Source organism: Globicephala melas, chromosome 2 (assembly GCF_963455315.2).
Source record: "Globicephala melas chromosome 2, mGloMel1.2, whole genome shotgun sequence".
Taxonomy (NCBI): domain Eukaryota; kingdom Metazoa; phylum Chordata; class Mammalia; order Artiodactyla; family Delphinidae; genus Globicephala; species Globicephala melas.
In genome coordinates this window covers 33,819,590-33,832,165 of record NC_083315.2, presented here as the reverse complement: position 1 = coordinate 33,832,165, position 12,576 = coordinate 33,819,590, and the positions used below count along the sequence as shown (strand labels likewise).

General features: G+C 46.8%; 1 protein-coding gene across 1 annotated transcript in view; it reads left to right on the top strand.

The window, feature by feature from the left end:
• Positions 1-12,576, top strand: part of TMC3 (transmembrane channel like 3) — a 44,382-nt gene that overhangs the window by 22,055 nt on the left and 9,751 nt on the right. The window contains exons 10-17 of the mRNA XM_030878699.2: positions 224-371; positions 1,972-2,081; positions 4,792-4,870; positions 6,117-6,362; positions 7,209-7,337; positions 7,635-7,702; positions 9,414-9,542; positions 11,513-11,623. Of these exons, the coding sequence (XP_030734559.2) occupies positions 224-371; positions 1,972-2,081; positions 4,792-4,870; positions 6,117-6,362; positions 7,209-7,337; positions 7,635-7,702; positions 9,414-9,542; positions 11,513-11,623 (1,020 nt within the window). The remainder of the gene's footprint in view (positions 1-223; positions 372-1,971; positions 2,082-4,791; positions 4,871-6,116; positions 6,363-7,208; positions 7,338-7,634; positions 7,703-9,413; positions 9,543-11,512; positions 11,624-12,576) is intronic.

Genomic DNA, 12,576 nt, shown 5'->3' with positions numbered 1-12,576 from the left:
GTGTGTTTCAAGCCCCACTGATGCTGGTGGCTTAGATTAATAACTCACTGTTGATCTCTTAGAAAATGAGGGATTCTGGGGGTGGGGGAAGAACACTGATTCTTCAGGGCAGAGAATCCACTTGGCAGTAAATGTCTTCCCATCCTCCACTGGCCTTTTCTGTGCATCAGGGTGCCCTGTGCAGAGCCCGGTATATCGTCCTCATATCTGCCTCTCCCCGCAGGGCAGTGACCATCTGCCTGAGGGTCATCGCCAACATCTTGGTGCTTCTCTCGCTGGCTGGGAGCATCTATCTCATCTACTTCGTGGTGGATCGGTCCCAGAAGCTGGCACAGTCCAAGAAGGAGCTGACGCTCTGGGAAAAGAACGAGGTACCCACACAACAGTAGCTGCCCCTCTGTTTCCTGGGTGTCTCTTAAGTGGGTTCCCTGGAAACATCTCCACGGAAAAATTGCAGTCTTCTTCTTCTAGAGCACGGGCTGCAAGAGCTTGGAGCCAGAGTGGCAACACCCGGCCTTGGCTAAATGATTTCACTGGTCTTAATAAGGAAGATTTTGATTCAAAAACACCTTCAGGCATTTGCACAGTCTTTACCTTTGAGTTTTGCTGCTGACTGTGCTTTGCTTTTCTGGCTTCGTGTTCCTTTATATACATGTTTCCAGAAACTGACTTCACCTAGACTTGCATTGGCAACTGCACTGTCTTTCATTGCATGTGTCAAAGTTGACCGTGTGGGGATTATTGAACATTTAGGTGCTTTCCATATTTCTAAATCACAAATAATGCTTCCCAAACAGCCCCACACCAATGGCTTATTTTTTTCTTTTTCTTTTTTTTTGGCGGTACGCGGGCCTCTCACTGTTGTGGCCTCTCCTGTTGCGGGGCACAGGCTCCAGACGCGCAGGCTCAGCGGCCATGGCTCACGGGCCCAGCCGCTCCGCGGCATGTGGGATCTTCCCAGACCGGGGCGCGAACCCGTGTCCCCTGCATCGGCAGGTGGACTTTCAACCACTGCGCCACCAGGGAAGCCCCGGATGGCTTATTTTTTAAAACGCTCTTTCCCCTCCATTTATGGGAATATTCCCATGAATAGAAAATTACCAAGAGGAGGGTTATAAACAATTTTATAATTCTTAATATTTATTGCAAGATTCTTGTCCTGAACACTTGGCTCAATTTACCTGTAAAGATTTGAGTGGTAGAAATAGCACAAATGCTACCTCTCAGACCACTTGTGTGAACATGATTACCATCCTTGAGATTTAAAAAACAAAGTGGGCAGGCCAGGTGATACTTGTCAATTTATCCTCAATGTACAATAATTTTTCAAAATCTGAGACTGCATTAGGTAATCTCTTTCTATACCTCTTCATGTTTTATGTCAGTTAAGTGGGTTATATATTGATAAATATGGGCTTGTATGTAGATAGATATTTTAAAGGTAAATTCCGAAATTATTTCTTCCTTTAGCTCACACCTCTTGTGTACCAGCTAAGCCTCCTTTTTCATTTGCAGAGAAAGTACATAAGTCCAGAGAAACAAGAGCCAGGCATAATTCTCTAGATAATTAATCTTCCACGTGCAGAAAGAATATTAAATTACCTCTCAGCCTTCCCTTTTCTATTCTTAACAGTTGCAGTTATTTCCTTCTTCCATCCGAGGTAAGGGAAGTAGAAATAGAATGAGATGGTAATTGGAGAAGGTGGCAGAAACGCCAGTAAATCTCAAAAGGCCTGTACGAGTGTCTTCAGATTAAGGAGTGTTCCTAGAAGGGATAAACCCATGGCAAAGTGGCCTTTTGAAAACAGCTCATTAGCCAAGATTTGGGGGAGGTTTTCCATGTAAGAATTGCATGACCCCCTGAATACCCCCCTCCCCGACCAAACATTAGGCTACAGACCAACTATGAGGTGAGGGAGGCTGGGATGCGGGTCCCCGAGGAGCTCAGTGGGGCACACCCTCTCTTGGTAGGTGAGCGTGGTGGTGTCCCTCGTCACCATGCTGGCACCGTCAGCCTTTGACCTCATCGCCGCCTTGGAGATGTACCACCCACGGACCACACTGCGCTTCCAGCTGGCAAGGTACCGCCACCCCGCTGGGAAATGGCTTGTTGTGGGTTACCTGTCCGGCCACCCACTGTGGGAACCCAGTCCCTCGGGAACCAGGGCTTGCTTTGTTCCCCCCAAAACTTAGCACAGGACTTCCCCTACGGCTGCATCTCAAGAAACTCAGGGGACCACAAGAGAGAATGGTGGGAAGAAGGGGGAAGAGGAAGCAGGGAGAGAGGAGGGGGCTGGAGAGGATGGACCAGGAGGACAGGATGGAAGAAACGGGTGAAAAGGTGGTGATGAGAACAAGAGGAGGAAGAGGAGGTGGGAGAGAGGGAGGGGGAGGGGGGGGAAGGGGGAGAACAGGCAGAAAAAGCAGATACAAGAGAAAGAGGACCAAGAAGATGATGGACAGTGTGCCGTGTATCGCTCACGTTGGGTCCCTCAGTGGACTGACCGTGAGAGGTGAGAGACCCATGCTGTCTTTCCAGACGCGAGATGAACATCGTGCTTTGCTAATAATTCCCCAAAGCGTAGACTCAAAGCGGTTCTTGTAAGTCAGGGAGCCTCGGGCATCAGGGCTGTGCTGGGATGGTCAGTGGGTGTGAATACAGGTGGTTAATGCAGATGTGAGCACAGCAGGCGGGGAGTAGGGGCGGGGGAGGGGGAGGTCAGAGGGGCCAGCCCCCTGAAACCACACTTCTTCTCTAGCACTGGCATCATCACTGTCTTCCCGAAAAATCCCCGTCTCTGTTAGGGTGACTGTCGCAGAGGGTGGCACTGTCCGAGCCCCGCTGATTTACCTCCCATCCCTCCCGGGTCTAGTGTTTGGTTTGTGCTTTCTCTTGTAATGCTTGATCACGTTCCACAGAACAAATTTCCCACAGAGCACTTTGGGAAGAATGGCTGTCATTCAGGAGTCGGCAAATGTTTTCCATAAAGGACCAAATAGTAAATCTTTTTGGTTGCACGGGTCACACGGTCTCTGTGGCTCAACTCTGAGGTTGTAGCACAAAAGCAGCCACAGACAATACATCATCCGAAGGGTGTGGCCGAGTTCCCTGCAACTTTATTACAAAAATAGAAGAGGGCAGGGTTTGGCTAAAAGGCTGTAGTTTGCCACGATCTTGAAGTCCAACTGTCACTTCAGAGATAGAAAAACATCACTCGAAAGATCAAGGGGTGTGTGGAAGCCCCTCACCCAGGGTAGCTCTGGAAGGCACTCCCAGCCCCCCAGGCTTGAACCCTGGTCTCTGTGCTCTGCTCGGCACCTCCTCTGTTGACCTAGGAGAGAGCAGTGCTGTCCTCAGCAACTCCCTCACGGCAGGCACTGGGGAGGATCAATTCTGTGACTGCATTTGGTCTAACAGCAGTCCTATTATACAGATTGGCCTCGTTATTCTCGTTCAAAACTAGAGAAACAGGGGCTTCAAGAGACTTGCCCCTGATGAATTCAGGCTAATTCTAGAAATAAGAGTAGGATATATGACTTTAGTTCCACTAACTCACTCACCAGCCTATTCAGGGCACAGTGAGAACCAGAGCCATGCGATACGAAGACGGCAGAAGGTTAAATTCTCTCGGTCCTTCCTTCAGCCAACAAGTGCCAAGTCGACTCTGAGGGTCCTGCCCTGTGTTAGGTGAAGACAGAGATAGAAAGGGAAGCTGAAGGGAATCCCTCCACAGTGCACAGGGAAAGCCAAGATGAGTCAGAATGATGCCCCCGGAGGTGTCCTAGCCCCTGTTTCCCTGCTCACTCCTGCACACTGGTGGCCACAGGTGGTAAACTCTGCACCTGAGGAGATGAAGGCCTGTGGGGATGGGCGACTCAAAGTTCCAGTCATCTGAAGTCTTTTCCTCATGTTAAATCTGCTTTCTCTTTTTCACCAACTGGCACTGGCTTCATGATTCTCCAAGTGCCAACCACTGTCCTGTGAGAGATTTGTAAACCTGCCATTTTCCTTTCTCATCTCATTTTCCCAGACATGTTTCTGTTAAGACCCAAGGCTGCAGCCTGGGAAACTCCATGACTTGTTTCCCCAAACCTTCCAACTCCGGGGAAACGGGCATCAAGTCTTGGATCACTGGCTGATAGAGGCTGCTGCGGGCAGGTACCATCTGCTCAAGGTTGCCCACCTGTGAGCAGGTGTAGACGTGCCCACAGCCCCTCACTGATTCAGCCCGTCTGACAGGTTCAGCCTGTATTTCAGAGCCAGACCACTGAGATCCTGAAATCTCACCTGCCTCTTTTTAACTGTGTGAACCCGAGCAGGTGACTTAAGGCCTCCCCATGTTCAATACCCTTGTCCCTTAAGTGGGGGTTATAATAATATGGACCTCACAGGCGAGACTCAAATGAGATAATGCCTGGAAAATCACTTTATAAACCAGAAGACAGGACAGGACATGGATAATTCACTCTACACTTCAGAGCCCCACTTCCTGAGCTCACACACTGTCTGCTATCCCAGCGCCTCTGAAATACTGATCCAGAGATCGGCTACAGTGGAATCACCTGGTAAGGAGATAAAAGGATTCCCAGACCCCATCCAGACCTCTCGAAACAGTGTAGATTCTGGAATTCTGTATTTTGTTTTAATGCCCACAGTCTGATTCTGAAGGAAACCAAGTGTGGCAACCAGCAACTGTCTTAGCCAAAACATGGTGGTCACTCCCAAATTGTGGTCAGTCTAGAACCATGGAGTGGTGGTCTGGTCATTCAAGGTGGGCTTGTGGCTTTCAGGGTCCTTGTGCTGTACCTGGGAAATCTCTACAGTCTGATCATCGCCCTCCTGGACAAAGTTAACAGCATGAGCACTGAGGTGAGTGCTCCGTCCTGGGGACGTGCCCAGCCAACCACTGCCCCCCCCACACCACACACACATACACACACGCACATACACGCATATATACACACACACATACACACATATATACACATATACAGACACACAAAGACACATACATACACAAACACACGCACATATACACAAACACACGCACATACACACACATATACACATGCACACACACATACACATACATATTGAATACATACATATATACACATATGCACACACACACACACATACACACAGATACAGAGTCATCATCAGTGTTGTCAATATCACTGCTAGTATTTGCACTCTGTTCATCATGTTCAAAAATCAGTTCATTTGTGGTCTTCTCAACAGAGGATAGGAAATTTGGTCTCATTTCCAAGATAAAGAAACTGAGGCCAGAATTTATGGCTAGTCAGTGACAGGGCTGGAATGAAAACCTGGGTCTCTTGACACTCTTTGCTGGAATTCCATCAGGAAAGGTTATCAACAGCTATTGTAAATGATCCCAGGAGAATGGAAGACCACGGGACTAATTTTCACTTAGAAAATCAGGAGAAAATAAATATCTTATGGAGAGCAGTTCAGAGCAGGCCCCACCATCCCAGCCTAGGGTAGTTTTGGAGGTCATTTTAAACCTGCCCCACCTGTGAGGTGATCCCAAAATGGTAGGGGAAGAGGAGGCAGGGAGTAGGAGGCTTCTTCAGGGTTGTTTGCCCAAGCCATACCTTCCTAGCATCAAATCCTGCTGCTTATGAGACAGAAGAGGCCACAGGGAGAAATGGTTCTGCATCAGGACTTTGATGTTGCGTAGACTGGGTCCTTACCTGCCACTTCCCAGCAACATGACCTCGAGCGTTTGACTTCAACTAGCTGAGCTTCTGTCCCTTCATCTGTAACGTGGAATAATCATTCTTACCTGACACTCTTGTGAGAATGAGAAATACAACATGCTGTAACCTAGGACAGGCTCTGACACTTTACTGGGGACCAATCAATGCTGTTCATTACAACTCTATGTTCGTTACTGGACCAACTCTAGTCAAGTGGCTATCAACCAAGCTAGAGATAGTGAGAGAGAGAGACAGAGAGTCGGAGACAGAGAGAAACAGAGATAAAGAAAAAGAGATTATTCCCAAGCAATGCAGTGATATCCTTGGTGTTCATGATGGATTCTTATTTACACATAACTGGACAACCTTTTCTTCTTCCTTCCCTCTCTCCACAGGAAACTGCTCCCCCCAATAGCACAACTCATTGGATAGATTCTACCATCTTCTTTGTCACCAGGGCAGCCCCTGGAGAAGAGAAGTGGTCCACGCCTGGGCCTGGGATAGGGCTCAAGAGAAACAGCACTTGGGCCCTGGAACAAGCCAATGTTCTGACTCACACCTCGCCTCTCTCAGAGGCCAACAAGACCACTGCTTCCACCCAGAGTCCGCAAGGCCAATGCTGGGAGACATACGTTGGACAGGTGGCTCCCTCGTTCCCTTATAAAGCCCTTTCGTGTCCATTTCATCACTTAATTCTAGCGACTTTCTGAAGTGTCATTATCTCTATTTTATAGAAAAGGAAAATAAAGTTCAGTGGAGGATTAGGATTTTCCAGGTCTCAAAATGAATTATAATCAGTGTAAGGACTCAGGCAGTCTTAACGATGTGCTTGACCCTGTTCTAAGTGCTTAGTCTAGAATCTTATTATCATCCTTAGAAGCAGAGATGAGGAAACTGAAGCACTAGAGTTTAAGTAACTTGCCCCAAAACACAGACAGTAAAAGAAGAATGAAGGGGACTTCCCTGGTGGTCCAGTGGTTAAGACTTAGCCTTCCAATTCAGGGGATGAGGGTTCGAGCCCTGTTCGGGGAGCTAAGATCCCACATGCCTCGCGCCAAAAAAACAAAATATAAAACAGAATCAATATTGTAACAGATTCAATAAATACTTTAAAAAAGATCCACAGAAAAAAAAAAAAAAAAAAAAAGCAGAATGAAGCCCTAAACCGAGGCATCTGCTCCAAACTCTGCTCTGAACCCCTCTGCCTTTCACCTTCACTATATCCCATGATAACACCTCAAGTAGTCTCCTGTGGCTCAGAACGATAGACTTTTCCCCTGGCTTTATGTAAAGCTGGCCTCAGATATCAAAATTCAAATGAACAAATATTTGTTGAGCAGCTATTATGTGCCAGAAATGAAGTCGCCATTGGAGGGGGCCCGGTGGCTCAAGCCATGGGAATGAAGAGAGAAGGGAGGACCCCAAGGAAGAGGTGGACAGTGGGAAGGGCAGGGCGTGGTGGCATCCAAGGACACCTTGTGTTGCAGGAGATGTTGAAGCTCTCCATCATCGACATGCTGTTCACTGTGGCCAGCATTCTGCTCATAGACTTCTTCCGAGGACTTTTCGTTCGGTACTTAAGTGACTACTGGTGTTGGGACCTGGAGAGCAAGTTTGTAAGTAAGATGCCGTGTCCATTGGGGAAGTTCGTACGGCCAGATCCATCCTTTCCTGATGGCTAGGCTGGGAAACTGACATGGCTGAGAGAAAATACGTGAGGGAAGAGGGAAAGGCTGTACAAAGCTGAGTTCCCATTTCTTTCTTACATTTACCATTTGCTGGGATGGCCTCACAGACAATGATCTCTACGTATCTAGGCGAGCAGAGAATTCTGTGTATTTGACTCTAATGAACTGGTTTATGCAAAGAAATTTGGAACGTTTTTTAATGCAGAAGTTCGTTTTCTCTTGTAGCCTGAATACGGGGAATTCAAAATAGCAGAGAACGTGTTACATTTAGTCTACAACCAAGGAATGATTTGGTACGTAGCAAAGCTTCCTGCTGTGCTTACATCTAATCTGGGCTAAGATTTTAATTTACCAAGTCTGGATGGGACATGGCCATAATAAACACAGTCATAAGAGTCAAGAAAGGACATAAAGAGTTTCTAATTGAACTATTTCACATATATAGTAATTTCAGTAATGGTTTTCTAAGCATTTTGCAGAAAGGAATGAGGAAGGAAATAGTCCATTTTTAGGCCACTATCGGTCACTGAAAAACAAACAAAACTGCACAAGAACCAGTAGAATAAGCTGCTGGGGAGGATTGTGGGGAGGCTAGGAGGAGAGGCTGCTGACCCCCGAGGAGGACTTCCATCAGTGGCTGTGTCACAGCTGGGAAGCCTGCCTTCAGCTACCCACTCTCCTTCCGTACTCTCACTTGGACATTGAGCCCAGGTGCACGGCTATCCCCCAGAAAGATAGACCTAGGGGAGGTCTGCTCACCCAGGGCAGCCCCCAGCCAAGGCAATCATGTTCCTAAAGATACTAAAGGCTGAAAGGGATCATCTGATCGACATGGAGTGTGTGTCCATGGGGACACGGCGGAGAGCTCCCTAACCATCCCTCCATCTCTGGCTTTCCCTACTGGACCACAAAAAGTGCTATTTGTTAAAATACAAGCAAACGACGAAAAAGAAGAAGAACCTGGGTGTCCCATACCTTCAGAAGACACAATCTCTCTTCATAATCATTCAGTAAAATGCAGGAGGAATGGAATATAAAGTAATATCCCTTTACTCAAATTCTGTATTCTTAGAGTCCACTTATTTTGAAAAATATTTTCACAAATACAGTATTAAAAATAATACAAAACATTTACTTAACATTTCTCCATTTTAAATATGAGGAAACTGAGGAAAAGAGAAGCTAAGTGTCTTGCCTGATGTGAGAAACCAAAAGTTTTTTTAAAAAAGCGTTTTACTTATTAAACCTCTCTTTGCATCTATTTTCCTGCTGCTAAATCCAAACTTCGCAAGTATTGTATTGAATAAACATCCAGTATAAGAAGATTTAGCCTTAAAGTCAGAAGATCTGGGTTTCATTCCGTATTTGGCCCTTATTTGCAGGGTAGATATACCTCTGTTTTCCCGGGATGTTATCCCGATCTGTCACTCTCAAAGGTCTCTCAGTTTGGATGATATAGCGTCACCCTTTTATTAGTCTCTGAGCAAATCACCTAATTTTCCCAGACCCACATTTCACGTCTAAAAACTTTGGCTATTTACCCCTCCTTTTATGGTTTCAGAAGGTTAAATGGGCCAAAGTGTGTGAGGATGCTTAGCACAAGGTCCAACAAAAGTAGCTCTGCTCCACATAATGTTGATCAAATCTGAAAGTCAATAATGTATTAACGTAGCCCCACCAACCCCATAGACAGGCAAAATCTAGAGCTTGCCCGAAACCGCAGTTATCCACCATTTGCCTCTTGACCGGAAGAGGGCGTTTCCTTTGCTAAGTGTGAAGAGGCAGGAGACACTTAGCATCCTTGTGCCAAGAGGATATTTTAAAACAGGCTCCCTGCTCATCTGCAGAAGTGACTTGTCTTATCTCCAGCAGGTGGAAGGTTGGGGTCTCAGATCTCCAGGGGCTTCTTCAGTTGTCTAAGCGCAGAGTTTAAATCTCAAGCTCTCAGAACCAAGATAGACCAGAGGAGAACAGACGCTAACTGGCCTCCCATTGTGGTTTCAGGATGGGAGCCTTCTTCTCGCCATGTCTCCCTGCCTTCAACGTCCTCAAACTCATTGGGCTCATGTACCTGCGCAGCTGGGCCGTGCTGACCTGCAACGTGCCCCACCAGCAAGTCTTCCGAGCCTCCAGGTCAGTGAGCGTCAAGTCCGCTTCACAGAGAGAACTCACATCACCCACACTCGCCTTAGCCAGAGTGACCTCCAGCAAGGGGGTCTCCCCAACTCCCTGCCTGTCAAAATCTTGTCCGCCCTCCAGTTGCCTTTCCTCCCTGAAGCCATTGTCAATGCCCCACCCCTCAAATGAATCATGACTCTTCTTAAGCTCATGCCACATCTTTTACAACTTTTTAGTGAAGTTTAATAATCATCCAGAAAGGGCACACATCACAAATACCTGGCTTGATGAATATTCACAAACTGAACACAACTCTGTAACCAACCCCCAGATGGAGAAACAGAACAAGAACAGCACCCAGCAGCCCCCTTGTACTCGACACCGGTCGCTACCAGCTTCTAACAGCGTAATTCGTTCCCCCCCGCCACACCATTTTTTACTTGATGTAAATAGAATCACACTCAGTATGACCTCTTTTATTCCTGTCTTCTTCTCAATATTGTGCTTGTGAGAATCACCTCATTGAGGACACCCCCCTCCCCAATTTCTTTATCCATCCTCCTGTGGTTAGCTATAATGAATAACACTGCCTTGAACGTTCTCACGCATGTCCTTTGCTGGGTACATACCTAGGACTGCACTTGCTGGCTCACAGGCCACGCATGTGTTCTCCTCTAGTAGAGAGAGCCAACTGTTTTGCCAAAGCAGAGGCGCCCTTTCCACTCGCACCAGCATCATGTGAGAGTTCCAGTTGTCCCACAACCTTGTCAACACTTGTTCTTCTCTGTATTTTTCACTTTAGCCATTTTGGTGAATTCATATCACATTTTGAACACCTTGATTAGAACTCATTTATTTTATTTTGACATAATAGTTATTGATGTGGGTGTGTATCTGTATCTTTCAAACTTTTTGACAATAACCAGCATGACAGTGTATTTATCTTTCACCTAGTGACCAGTGTAGATGCATATATTCATATATATGTTTTATATATAATTTATATATGAATGTGTATATTCATTGACATCTATGTAGGCCTATATATAAAAATACATGCATACATATATACACATATACATAACACATACATATAAATGGATACACACATATATTGAGTGTATATATATGTGTGTGTGTGTGTCCATACATATATATAAAGAGAATGTGTGTATATAAACAGAGAAAGGTTTCACAAATTAACACTCACCTATTTAACCACATTGTATGTGCCCTGACATTTCCTGTCCTCTTCTAGTCCAGTCTATTTCATTAGAGAGAGAGAGAGCATGCAGGCTGAGAGTCTCAAGGTGAACAGACCATTCATTCTCTTTTCAGGACTATATACAGGGCCTTGCACACCAAACAGACCTGTGCTGCCCTCGGGGGAAGCCTGGGCAGCCGAGCTTTCAGACCAGCTTAGGGCCCAGGGCCCAGGGCTTACTCAGGCAGACCATTCACCCTGAGCTGCCAGGAGCAGAGCAGATAAGAGGTTGAGAGAGACATCCAAGTAAGAGAGTCAAGAACCGTAACAAAAGAGTCAAACCATCCTCAGACATAGGGGACAAGTTCAAGGCTGGGAACAGGACAGGGAACCACTAGGTAAGGACTCAGCTGGGTGGGGCAAAGGTGCTAAGAGTTTTCCATGAATTGAGTTTATTGTGTGATGGCCATGGGGTCACCTGTCTCTTGGTTTGAGGTGGACAGGTGCTCAGCCAGCTTTTAGTAGATGAACAGGTTGGGCTGGGTGATCCACGAATTCCCTTTGAGCCTCCATTTCTAGTTTGCTAAATTGCCTGTGATCCTATAACAGACCCTTTTCTAGGCAGTGATGGGAGGAGGATTTTTCTGTTTGCAAAGAGTCCGGGCTACAGTTTCTGTGTCGGTTTTGTTTTTTTTTCGGGGGCGGGGCAGTGGGGTGCACAGACATCATCGGCAGCTGGCCAGAGAGTGAACTCAACGCCTGGCATTTGGTTTCTTTACAGATCCAACAACTTCTACCTGGCAATGCTCCTTTTTATGCTCTTCCTATGCATGCTGCCAACCATTTTTGCTATCGTCCGGTACAAGCCATCTCTAAATTGCGGGCCATTTAGGTAAGTTCTCTTAATTCAGTCCACTCTGCCTGGAGCTACTGACAGCTATAGAGGAAGGACCCCCGCATTGAACTGAATTCTCCTTCTGGCTCACAAAACAGGTCAACAGCAGAGAAAAACTTCAAACTCATGTCTTTTGAATCCAAGACCATTTCCCTTTCCTTGCTAAGCAGGCTGCCCTCAAGTATAATCATCTCTGTGCTCACCTTTAAAAGATACAGCCCACTTCGAATCAAAACGGGAAACGGCATTGCTCCAAGGCTAGAAGGAAATTCTACCTGGTCAATCTTTCCCTTCCAGAACTCAGAAAGCTTTTTATTAAGAGATAGTCCATGTCACTTTCTTTTCTTTTCTTTTCTTTTTTTTTTGTGGTACGCAGGCCTCTCACTATTGTGGCCTCTCCCGTTGCGGGGCACAGGCTCCGGACGCACAGGCTCAGCGGCCATGGCTCACGGGCTCAGCCGCTCCATGGTACGTGGGATCTTCCCGGACCGGGGCACGAACCCGTGTCCCCTGCAGTGGCAGGCGGACTCCCAACCACTGCGCCATCAGGGAAGACCTGGACTATGGTTTTTATTTGAGATGCCGTGAGATTGGATAAGACTGAAGTTTTTTAAAAAATTTTTTTTGTGTGTGTGATACGCGGGCCTCTCACTGCTGTGGCCCCTCCCGTTGCGGAGCACAGACTCCGGACGCGCAGGCTCAGCGGCCATGGCTCACAGGCCCAGCCGTTCCGCGGCATGTGGGATCTTCCCAGACCGGGGCACGAACCCGTGTACCCTGCATCGGCAGGCGGACCCTCAACCACTGCGCCACCAGGGAAGCCCTCCATGTCACTTTCGATTCTACATTATCTAGCTGCATCAAGACAGAAGTCACTTCAATTATCTTCACCTAGCATCTGCTTTAAGTCAGTTTTGATACAACGTATATGTAACATTTAGAGTCTATCT